The 12,199-nt window shown below is 36.9% G+C and overlaps 3 protein-coding genes across 3 annotated transcripts; all 3 read right to left on the reverse strand.

The window, feature by feature from the left end:
• Window positions 1–1,520: 1,520 nt before the first annotated feature.
• LOC114762570 (uncharacterized) lies at window positions 1,521–6,867 on the reverse strand. Its single transcript, XM_028952076.1, has 7 exons — window positions 6,641–6,867; window positions 4,286–4,540; window positions 4,057–4,189; window positions 3,597–3,700; window positions 3,345–3,516; window positions 3,105–3,239; window positions 1,521–2,890 (listed from the first exon to the last, which is right to left on the reverse strand). Exons 1-7 carry the CDS (start codon window positions 6,865–6,867, stop codon window positions 1,736–1,738), a joined length of 2,181 nt encoding a protein of 726 aa, XP_028807909.1. The 3' UTR covers window positions 1,521–1,735.
• A 436-nt stretch (window positions 6,868–7,303) lies between these two features.
• Window positions 7,304–7,999, reverse strand: LOC114762571 (NDR1/HIN1-like protein 6). Its single transcript, XM_028952077.1, has one exon. The coding sequence runs from the start codon at window positions 7,997–7,999 to the stop codon at window positions 7,304–7,306; it is 696 nt and encodes a 231-aa protein (XP_028807910.1).
• A 1,734-nt stretch (window positions 8,000–9,733) lies between these two features.
• LOC114762560 (uncharacterized) lies at window positions 9,734–10,529 on the reverse strand. Its single transcript, XM_028952060.1, has one exon. The coding sequence runs from the start codon at window positions 10,525–10,527 to the stop codon at window positions 10,096–10,098; it is 432 nt and encodes a 143-aa protein (XP_028807893.1). The 5' UTR covers window positions 10,528–10,529; the 3' UTR covers window positions 9,734–10,095.
• Between the last annotated feature and the right edge of the window lie 1,670 nt (window positions 10,530–12,199).

Here is a 12,199-nt window from a genome sequence, read left to right on the forward strand (position 1 = left end):
AAATGCTAATATTCTAAAAATAAAACATATGGCTATGTGTGATTGGAAATTAAGATTTAATACAATAGATATAAATAATAAATAACTTGACCTAAATATCGTCCACGTTAGTTTAGGAGGATTTTTGTTGGATTTATGGAGTTCGCAAACCATGAGTCGCGGCTTTATCACGTCCATGTTTCATTACATTTTGACATTCTTATAATTTCATTGATTTCAGATTTTGTAGGTTTTTTAACGAGTCACCTAAAATTATAGAGGCCTTATTAAAAATTAAGTGAAGCCATAAAAGCGTAATAAAAAGAAAAAAACTATAGAAATGTGATTGAACATCAATGAAATTATAAGGATACGATGAGGGAAAAAATTTTAAAAAAACTCTTATTAAAAATTAAGTGAAATTAAGGATTTACAAACTAATTTTTCTCATTAAATGTTCTGATCCGTAAAAGATAATGCTTATTGTGAGGAGAAGTTTATGATTCATGAGAGTCTAAACTATATGGACAGTAACTCTATCAGTGAAAGTATACTCACTAGAGTTATTAGATGTTGGTGATGGGAATCTTGGAGAATCCAAGAATCACATTATGTAGTAGTGGATATTGAAATCTCAAAGGAATTACTACTAGCTATTGATGAAAATTCATTGGATGCTATTGTTAGGTCAATTTATGGTGACGTATTTTGCTAATTTCACAAGCAATGAGTACTTTAATGATAGAGTCATACTTGCACCAATAGTTGAGATGATCAACCAAATCAATGATCATATGTGTTCTTTGTTGTCAGGGGAGCCATATGAGTTCATAAGCTATAATTCAATTTGCAAATCCACTGCAGATGCCAATAGTTTTGATGACTTATATGCTACTGAATTCTTAAACATATTTAGTTACTTTGGTATGCCACGGCACAAGTTGATATTGAAAGTTAAAGCACCTATTATGTCGTTGAGAAATATTGATCAAGCAGCTGACTTGTGTAATGAGACACGATTACAAACTTCTCAAGTTGGCAAATGAGTCATTGAATTGATAACATTGAATGGTAATCAGCCAAACCAAAAGGTATTTATTCGTAGAATAGACATGAATCCTTTAAAAAATAGATGACCATTTTGTATGCAAAGGAGGTAGTTTCCTATCATCTTGACATTTGTTATGATAATTAACAAAAGTTAAGGCAATTTCTAAATCACGTTGGGTTATTTTTATGTAAGCTGGCCTTCTCACATGGGTAATTATATGTTGCTTTGTCTAGAGTTAGATCCTTAGAGGGATTGAAGATTATAATAAATAAATATGAATCATGGTACATTTTCTGGGAGGACAAAAAATATAATGTATCACGAGATATTTCAAAATCTCGATGCGTCATTGGCATGAAATGTGATGAATGAAATGGTGAAAGTATGTGAGATGAGATGATGAAATGAAATGTAATTTAAAATGAAACTGAAACAAAATGTCAAGGTACTTGTGCCCACGGATAAGACCATAAACGTACACCCCAGTGACTTTTTGAGGGGCAGATATCTTGTTCTTTTGCATATCACTAGATTTCTTAAGGACTGATGGCAACCCAAAAAAAAAAAAGAGTTTCTGAAGGATATTTTTGCAAACTCAACAAGGTAAATCAATACAACAACGCACAAATAAAGCTATTCGAATGGGAAGATTAAATAAAAAAAATGGATATACTACGCGTGCCTCCTATTCTACCTTTGAGTTTCTTAAGTGGCCAAAGAGGTCACTTTGTTCTGGAGATGTTCTCTCTTGAGAGCGTTGAACTTAGCAGCTAAATCATCATAGTCTGGCAACTTGGGATGAACATGGTTGGGATATTCAGGCGGACATGAATACATCCTCATCATCTTGTCCCTTCGAGTTTTATGCCGCTCTGGGGGCATCGTCACAGCTCTTGCGTACGCTTCTGGTGTTCCGTTCTTCTGCTTCTCTGTTTTGTTACAATCTGGGTACGTGAATACATTATATACTGCTCTCTGAGGAACGGAAACTAATTCCATTCCCTTGTTTGATTCTTCATTCGAAATGGGCTTTTCTTCACTTTGTATAGTTCTTATTCCTATGTTTGGATTCACCTGTAACCCTTCCAAACAGTCTCTACTGTCATCATGAACAGAGCAATAGCAGGGATTGTCCAAGCTGCAGGCATTTTGCTCCATTTCTGAAGAGTTATGCTGCTTCAGTCTCTTGTGGGCATAACCTGGTTGTGGAAGTGCTTCTATGAAAGGCTTCTGGTGCTTTAAGTGGTAGCGAGAGCAAGTTCTGTGAGAAGAGGCATTTCTGGATGGCTTGTGATGATAGTATATCAAGCAGCCAATATCCATTATGCATTGGCTTTCAAGTGATGCTGATCTTCTTCTTATTCTTTTCTCACGTGCCCTCTTGCTCTTTCTAGAGCTCCTCGTGCTTGACTTGTCGCTTTCCGACTCCCTTTCATCCAAATTACTCTGATGACCATAATCCGATCGAGTTTGTTCTCTGAACTTCATTAGCCTTTGGTCACGAAAGGATCCATTTCTTGATGCAGAAGACTGAGGTTCCTCTATGTCATTATCATATGCTACCAATTCTCTCGTGTCTTTTAAACCAGGAAGGAGCTTAGAGATGTTCTGTACTTTCGCCATCTTTTGTAAAGGAAAGCTCTGAATATAGGGGAGATATTTCCGAACAGTAGAAATTATGGCAGAAACATCAACTGCGTTAGATTCTCGCAGAAAACGAGGGCTAGTTGGCTTGAGCAACAACTTCTTGATAGGTGAATCAACGCAAATGATTTCTCTCTGTATCTCTTCAACCTCTGAAACGTGCATCTCTGGTTTGCCACCATCTTCCTCTACTTCATACTCTTTGATTTCTCTCTCCTGTTCAAAAGTGTTGAATGTAAATCCGGCGCCACTAGACTAGATAAACATATATAAAGGTGAAGATGGATCCAGAGGAATGAGCCACCTTCTGTGTTCTGTTTGTGTCTTTATCTCTTAAACCCTTTAGATTGTAATCCCCCCCCCCCCAAAATATAAAGAATTATTTCCTTCTTTACATCGCATATACAGTGGTCTAGCCGAAATGAATTACCTGCATTTGTTGCCAATCAGGATAGTACTCAATAGCCAAAACCTCTGGTTGGAGGCAGTGGTCTCTTGCTATTTCATCGACAACTCTGTACTTTACATCATACGGCACAGACTTTAACGAGAGGCTCTCTATTAACTGCGATTATAAAGCATCATCACTATATATAAGCGCACATGATTTGATCTATAACTATAATTGCATCAAATTTGAGGGAAGTTTTCTCATCTTCAATTGAAAAACCTGCTTGTTCACAAGATTCCCAGGAACTAGCTCCACAGCAGTAGTTGCAAACCTCTGGCCATAGCGCTGTCCAAAGAGCTTCCTGATGACAAAAAGCTCAGGAAGATCGCCAATCCTCGCAGACGCAAATATCAAACTCGAAACTGCTTCATTGATGTCGTTTGGACAGTCCCTGTTTTAGGCAAGTTAGAGAGTAGTTAAAATGATTGTCCCGAACAAGAATCCAAGGAATCAGTTTGATCAAAGTCGTACTTGTGCCTTCGGATATAGGAGAGTTGGGTCAGGATAAATTCACAGAAGTGATCTAACAATTCATAAGCCCCAGATAAAGTTTCATCTTTGATTAGCTGCTCCACCTGAAATCCATAATATTTAGCTAGATTCATTGGAAACAGTAAAAAGGAACAAAAGAAGATCGAACTGCATGTAATTCCCAACGCAACTTGGTTGATGCAAAACCACCTTCCACTCAACCATGACTTAAGCCATTATTATTCTTGATGGAAAGATTTCCTTTTTAATTAAAACAGAGGATGTGACAGGAGAGAGATACCGGAACGTCAACGATAAAGTGTCATGTCCGACGCATATAACATTTGTATGAACACACGCCATGAAACTTTAAATTTGACATCGAAGTCTCAAATTTTGATACATAATTATACCTAGGCTCTATGTTCGTTTGTGTCCCATGTAAATGGCATTTACGTACCCGATTGACAGCAGATTCTTGATGGCCACACTTTATAAGCTCAGCGGCATCTTCACGTGACTGCCTCGCTATTGCCTGCCTCTTGTTCTTGAGCAGCTTGAGCCTGCACCTAGCTCTTTTGATCACCTTCTTGCTGAAACCCAGTTAAACAATTATAGAAGTAGTGAGAAGAAGCAGAAGATGAACAAGAATGAATCTGCCAAGTTTTCAACTTTTGACGTGAAGTTACCATTTAGAAGCCTTTGACCACCCAAACAAGATGTCCAACATGTCTAAAATCAGACGGTGGTCCGTCTGTTCTTCGGCTACGACATAAAACCAGGAAAAAGCGATAGGGTTTAAGCTGGTTTTGCAGAGAGGGGGAAAAAAGGAACCTCGAGAAGGATAAAGTCGTAGAGATGATGAAGAAGATGGAAGAATAACTGAAAGTGAAAAGACAGTTAAGTTGAGAGTTGTGGAGGAGAGTGGGGTTGAAAGAGGATACCTATGAAGAAGGGGACAGTTGTGGTCTGGTTGAAAAACTCCCCCACTCCGCCGGTTCCTTTGTGCACTTGTCATCTTCTTATAAAACCTACTTCTGAGATTACAGGCACGTTGCGGTATTAGTTTTAGAATCTCGGATAAGATTATTCTCCAAGAAAACAATTTCACATAGATTTACCATAATTTTATAGTTTAATTATTTTATTTTTGGTAATAAAGGGTTGGTTATGTTTTCTCTAATAAAAATATAAATCATGATGAAAAAAATTTCCAATTTTTATTATAAATTTGATGAGAATATCAAATTAGTCCTTTTGAGTCCCAATGGGACTGGAGACGAGGCTAGACCCATGGGGACGATGTTTGTTTTGTGATATACTAAGGTCAATAGATTAATTAAAGTAAGTGATTTTGTGGTAAGTAAGGGGCTGGGAGGTAGTGATCACCACCGTGAAATCCACTACGTGGTTACTTGTTCAAAGAACTAATGATAATTCTAAACTTTGGCCAATCAGTTCAACACAACACTGAACCACTCATTTATTAAACTAATTAATATTTATATGAAGCTAACTTATTTATACACATTTAATTCTATTAGTCATAATATGAAATTGATTGAGTGTATATCTGTCTAATACAACATATTCCTAAACTAATAAAGGAAGAAAACTAGTTTAATTACTCTTAAGTTTTATTTAGGTAGTTGAACCAGTGTAAGAAAAAGAAAACAAAAGGCGGGTGTGATTTAAAGGAGGAAGGAGGATGAAGAAGCACGCCTTAGCAAAGATTAAGCCCACGAGCCACTGATGTCATTTGCGCTGATCCTTAAAGAGCACGCACTGACACAGAAAGGCTGCTCTGCCTTTGTAAAGTTCTCTATTGTTGGTCAGTCACATTGACATAATGGAAGCGTGACTTTGTCTCTGTTCATTCTTTTGTCGTATACTAGAGAAAACAAGAGGCTTCATGGAGGGTCAAAGAACAGGTAATCTAATCCCCACTTCTCTTATCTTTTACTCGTATCTTTCTCTCTGTTATAAAAATGTAATTCTGGGTTGGCCACCCAACTCATGTTCCAATTTCAGTTTAGCTAAGTGGGCTCCTCAAGGGTGGAAATACTAGAAAACTCGATCGAGCGTGATTTCAATAGTGTCATTCTTGATTAACAAATGAGAAGGTACAATTATTAGTTCACATTGACCTGACAATCATTGACTTTTTTAATCCCATGTTGCATGTACGCTGTTCTTCTCTAAATGCCCTTTAAGTGGTTGTTGTTATGCCTGTGAGATTTTTGCTTTGGGTAGCCCTGTCTTACGGGTCATACCTAACTACTTTAATGGATCGGATGAACAGAATCTTTTAAGGTTAATTACAACATTCTTTATTCAGATGGATCCTTGCAGTACAAGGCTTCCCTGTAACTTCTCATAAATAAGTTGGATAGAAACTGAATAAGTTTAAAAGAATCTTGTACTAACTCTAGCCCTTAACATCAATTTTATAATTCTTTGTCAAGGACCTGAAAACTACGTGTTTAAGTTCCAGTAATCGAATTGTGAAACTTTTCAAGTTTCACTTCTGATTTGGGTTTTTTTCCTTCTCTGGGTTTCATTTAAATTCTTATTGACTAAATGCTAGAACTGGCACCTGGTGATATATCAGTAACTTTTCAAGAGCGACAGCAGCCAAAATCATGATTTCTTGATAATGCATTTATTGCTAGGGTTTGCATTTTACAAGTCCCTTAGGAATTTTTTTTGAAACGTCACAAATTCACAATCATGCACACCTCAAGTGGCACCCTGCAACTGCACTACTGCCTCGATGGAAGATCCCATCCCTCACAAGCTTTATACAGTTGTGTGACTAGAACAGACGTACTCATATTGAGGAAGTGAGATAGCCTCACATTCATTGGGCTCCAGTCTCCAGTTACCAGAGGCCAGATATATTATTTCTACGATACTCTGGACCTTCTGAAGATGATGGAGAAGAAAGAGATTTTTCTGTTTTTTATTATTTCAGTAAGCCAAAAGTTGGCTTTGAGATTAAGCTACAATAATCAAATTTGTGCAGCCTGGATGTTATCACTTACCAGTCAATGTCTTCAGGTTTCATCCATTGACATGTGAACATATCGATAAGTTGATATTTATCCTGTCTCTGGAAGGAATTAATGGCAGCTTCAAACTCCATGACAATCCCTGCAAGGCTCCACTTCTCTTCTACCTGAGAGGTTTCCACTTCAACAAGTGTCTGAAACTCTTCAAGTAACTGACAATTAACAAGATATAAATCTGTCCCTATATCCGTGGGTAACATATTTAGTTTAATAGGATACACAGAATATCATTTTATATTCAATGCTGATTCTGTCATGATTAATTGAGATTTATATGGTAGACCTCGCCCATCATATTCATATGAAAATGAATGTCTCATGGAGTGCGCTATAATAAATCAGTCAAATAGTATGGTCACTACAAAAGGAATTTGTTATTGCTCCTCTCCATTTTTCTTCCCTCATTTCTCTGCACCTACACTTCATGGGAGTCGATGTGTTCATGACTCTGCCATTTTAGGATTCCCATATTATGTCTCACCCTTTATCAGATACAGTTACTTCTGTTACAATGAATGCAACTTCCCTTTGTGGCTAAAGAAGAAGACTCGTTAATTCTCAGTCAAAAAGAGAAAAGCTCCAATTTCGTCTTTCATTCTCCGAATATAACAAGACTCCCGGTAACAAGGAAAACATTCATTCTTCTCCTCCTCCATATTGGAAATCGGATGATACAGCATTAATCTTCTGACCTGGCTGCAAATTGTCCACGGTCAATTTGAATTTGATAACGACTGGAATTTCCTTCAAACGTGTGCCATGGGTCACGATCGTGAGGGGAACATTCACTTTTACATCCAAGGGAATCTTATTTTCCTTCTGATCCTGCAACAAGTCTTGTTGAGTCTGTGAATCAAAATCACTCTCACCTTTCAACTCCACGTTCATCATCGAGGTGTTCTTCGGAGGTTGTTGGAAACTTGGGATTTGTCCACTACAGAGCTGGTTATTAGAATACAAAATGATCACCGAACTCTTCTCCCCATATCCAAGGGAAATCTCTTCGTTTGGATTCTGTGCTTTCAGAACAACGTTGAGTTCGGTGTAGACCTTATTCCCGTGTTGGGTATCGAATTTGGTGACACTGACGTTATCAACTGTGTAGACTGGAAGTTGAGGGTTCAGGAAGAAGACGAGAAAACCAAGGGTGGCGCAAATGAGGAGGATGACGAAGAAGATGAAGCAACAGCAGCAGCAGAAGCACTTCATGCAACCGTATCCGCTGGAGTGGTGGTGGTCGTGTTCATGGTAACGCGGGATGTTACGGCGGCCGGGTGGAGGAGTAGGCAAACCATCTGGGTCTAGAACAACGTATCTCAGTGGGGCACCCATGGTGGTGGGTGCCGATGAATTGACTGGTGATCAATGATGGTTCTAAATAGACTGTCTTAGACGCAGCTGGCGGCGGCGGCGGATGATATTGTCCTGTTTCTGGGAAAACTACGAACGCATTCTCAAGAAGAATGAGGAAAGTTGAGTGTTTTCTGGGTCAAAAAAAACCTCTCCTCTCTCTCTCTTCTTGATCAAAGATGTTCTTTTTGACGGGAATGAGGTACTTGCTCTGTTTTGAGGAAGGCTAATGGTTGAGGATTCTGCTGCATTTGGATGGTTATAGAGCGTGCCGTTTGTCTAGCTAGATTTTTGGGGGACTCAAACTGGCCTGCGGCGTGCAGCTCTTACCTTATTTTGAGCACAGCCCAATTATGGTAGCCTCCTACTATTAAATTATATTGATATGAATGTGATACATATTTAAAGTTTTGATTTCTTTTAAAATTATTATACATTTATATTAGATAAGAATTTAAATCTTTATCATTATTTGTATGTTAATTTTTCTAGGCTAAAAGGTGTTGGGATTTAAGGCAGATGCTTTTAGATTTGTGGTCCACTTGGCCTTCTGGTGGGATTTTCTCAAAGTTTTAAGTATTACTAAACTAAAGTTTTTTTTTTCATCCTAAGTACAGCTTTTTTTTTTGAGACATGGTCAAGTATTAAACGTGAGTAGTTCTTTCAATCGAGATTTTGAATTTTGGTTCGCTCTGCTATGAAAGATTAGTTTCTTTTGCTATTCTCAATTCCTGAGCCTAAACCGGAAGTTTTATTACTCACGTTCTATCCTCCAACCTGCACCACGACTAGGCTTCCATTCTGGGCTTACATACTCATTTTTTGTTTCGTTGTATTTATGCAAATTTGACAAGCTCTTTGGTCCTGGGCTGGACCCAATTAATGTTTTGTCTTAAATCCATTGGGCCGAGCCCAGGACCAAAGTTAGCTTATTATTCTATGTACCCATAATTCAAACAAATTCCGTCACAATACTATTAAATTCAATGCATTAAAATTCTCTTGAATTTTAAGGTCCATGCAACGCGTCAAAAAAAGTTCAAGTTATAAATATATAATAAGAAGGAAAAATGGCCAAAAAAAAAGTGGCAATGAAAAATAACAAATAAGGACTTATAATAATATTAGTATGAGTTTTGACAACAATAATTTAAGTTTTGACAGCAATTTTTGTAAACAGATCCCGATGTGTACTTTTCTATTTTGAATTTTTTTTTGGACAATATTAGCATGAGTTTTGACAATAATAATATAGGTTTTGACAATAATTTTATGAACAAATCCCTATGTATAATTTTCTTATTTCGACTGTTTTTTGTTTTTGTGGTTTTTCTTAACAAGAAAGTATAACAGCAATGATGATAATGACATTATTGCGGGAAAAAAAAGAAAGAAAGAAAGAAAACAATGAGTGTGAATTACTTCATTAGTCCTGGCCAAGGCCACTAGGCCAGCTTCGCTTTTAGTTTATGGAAATATAAAACATCAGTGATGTCTCAGCCAAACATCAACGTGGAAGTTGGGTCCCAGACTCTCGGTGAGTCAAAAGTCATATGCTTTACTGAAAAAATGGTGTTATAGGCTTTACAAGGTTTGGTTTACATCGTTTCCCCCTCTTCATCCTGTTAGAATAATTTGCAGAATCCCGGCATGCTATCTCCGTGATTCAATTTCAAACCAGTCTGCACAAAAAGCTTACTGAAACTCCCATAAAAATTATCCAAGTTAACTCAAATTAGACTTCCATTCCAACCTATAAGCATCTTTAATGCTATTTGAATTGCCTTGTATATATGACGGCGACCCAAATCGCAGAAGGAACTCTATTCTGGGATCATCGAGCACATAACTTTCAAGGTAGCATCATATTAATCGCTAGATATACACAAATACATATGGTAATAACTGAAATTTTAAACCCTGTGACAACAAGGTAACACCCGCTAAACTAAATTGCTTGCTTATTGGTCTTTGCCGTCATAACCTGAAAGAAGATGACGCAGCAAGCAACAGGGGTGATCCTAAATCCTGTTAATTTGCCTTCATATCTCTAAAAACCCAAATACTGCAAGTCTTCATCACTCACAGTGTGCGTTGCGCCATGTCTGATTGAAGCAAATCAGGGCCAGTAAAACGTTTTTGGTGTTGGATGATGGTGCAGGGGAGGAAGCTGAGATGGCGGACTTAGAACTGCAGGATCTGAAGGAACCAGTTCGCATGAAGACGAGAACAGAGTTGACCATTTTCTTAACCTTGACAGCCACCTTCTTGAGCTTAGGAGGTGAAGAAGAAGAAGAAGGGGGTTTGGAATCTGGGAAATCTTGGGAGAAGGAACTTAGCCTGTAGGTAGTGAGAAAGATTTGCCTTTGTTTGGCTCTTCTGCGTCTGTAGCTGACGGACTTGAGTCCCAGAGGCTCGTATCTGTAGCGGCGGCTAAAAGTGAGGGTGCCGTTCCGGACAAGGGTCGTCATCCTCACTTGCTGCCTAAACCCGCACACACACACTCGCATCCCTAGACCTAGGACTTGGTGCTGTTTTATAATTCATCTTCATCTTTCCAATCCCTTTCACTTTCTCACCTTTTTTTTTTCTAGTGGGCAACTTTTATTTGACTGCAATAAATGTTTGTTGACCGTTGACCGGTATTTCTTCTCTTCCTTCCGTGGCGGGCGCTTCTTCTCCTTTCTTATTTGCAATGGTCTTCAAATAATGACGCTATAGTGCAATAATCTAGTAAAAATGAAAATGGGTTGTTATTGCATTACAAAAATTAAAGATAATACTCCTCCGGTCTTTAATATATGACTCAATTCTTAAATTGGTTTTGGTCTTAAATATAAGACCCATTTTTCATATTTATCAATTTTCTCTAAATTACCCCTATGGATACTCCATCAACTATGATCAAATAGAAGAAGGAGATGAGGTATTAAGAGAGATGATTATTGTATTTTAGGAAAAATGTGTCATTTTTCTTATAATTAACTAACTTATCTAACTTCCTTAATCTAATCAAATTAGTTAAATAGGTCTTATATTAAGGACCGGAGGAGTACTTATATAATTGAATTGTCACATTCAACACTGTAAAATAATAAAGTTTGTTATATATGTATATTGTAATTTTACATATGGATGATGATTCATTATATATATTGATTTTAATTTTAAACCAAAATGGACGGTCAAGATGTCATGCTAATTAAATATTTCCGTGTGGTATGATGACGACATTGAATACGTCTCCTATTTTTCCTCTTGGAGGAAACCAGCGGATGTGTTCAAGACTTCGGATTTCATTTGGACAAACGCGTTTTGATTTATTACTTTATTTATCCAAATTTGTAATTTGCAAATGCATACAAATAATTTGGTAAAAAGGGCATACAAATAATATTAAAAAAAAGTGTGCGAGTGTGTGTTGATATGCTTTGAATTGTAGGAGTATGTTTGTATTTATCTGTACGTAATAAAACTCCATGAGGGAAACAATATCCCATCGTGGATCTAAGGTGACATAATAATATAATATATCGTAATTGTGACACGAGAACAAAAGTTATTAAATTGATGTTAATTTTTAACATAAAAGTGTAATTTGAGTTTTAACTTAAAACAACATTCAATTAAATAAATTTTTCATTTAAAACATGCATATTATGTACAATTTTGAAGTTTAAAATATTGTAATATGTTTTTCTTATTGCTTGTAGACATATTTCTGTTTGAGATAATCTCTTCGAGATATAATCAGATATTAAATGTAGACAATAATATTTAAAGCACCATTCAATGTTAAAGCGTATCATGTCAAATGTTATGTATTGTGGGTAAGTTTTTTCCCTCTAATTAGTAGTATTAAACGAGGTTAACATACATTGGAGGATAACAAATTTATGAATTAAAAGTTTCCATGGACATTATATCCACGTGTGAGGATGGATTGGGGAATCTGAGACAAGCCGACTTCTCAATAAATCAGTAAATAGAGACTATCGCGGAATTTTGACTAATTCAAAATTGTTTACCAATGATGTTGACTCCAAATGCTAACTTCATATTCTTTCTGGAAGACTAGAAGAGTTAAAACAGCAGAAGGAACGTATATAAAATGCGTGCATTTTGTCTGCATTTTTGGCCATTAAATATTGCATATTCTTGCTTATTAATTACCGCTCATGT

This window comes from Neltuma alba, unplaced genomic scaffold, assembly GCF_004799145.2.
Source record: "Neltuma alba isolate B1F8T4 unplaced genomic scaffold, ASM479914v2 tig00011219_pilon, whole genome shotgun sequence".
Classification (NCBI taxonomy): domain Eukaryota; kingdom Viridiplantae; phylum Streptophyta; class Magnoliopsida; order Fabales; family Fabaceae; genus Neltuma; species Neltuma alba.

Bases quoted from the DNA above. Each gene is read 5' to 3' on its own strand.
- LOC114762571 (XM_028952077.1), bottom strand. From the start codon at position 7,999: ATGGGTGCCCCACTGAGATACGTTGTTCTAGACCCAGATGGTTTGCCT.
- LOC114762570 (XM_028952076.1), bottom strand. From the start codon at position 6,867: ATGTTACCCACGGATATAGGGACAGATTTATATCTTGTTAATTGTCAG. The intron at 4,190-4,285 runs GTAACTTCACGT...ACTGGGTTTCAG, and splicing joins TGGTCAAAGGCTTCTAAATG to CAAGAAGGTGATCAAAAGAG. The intron at 2,891-3,104 runs GTAATTCATTTC...ACTTTTGAACAG, and splicing joins CTGATTGGCAACAAATGCAG to GAGAGAGAAATCAAAGAGTA.
- LOC114762560 (XM_028952060.1), bottom strand. From the start codon at position 10,527: ATGCGAGTGTGTGTGTGCGGGTTTAGGCAGCAAGTGAGGATGACGACC.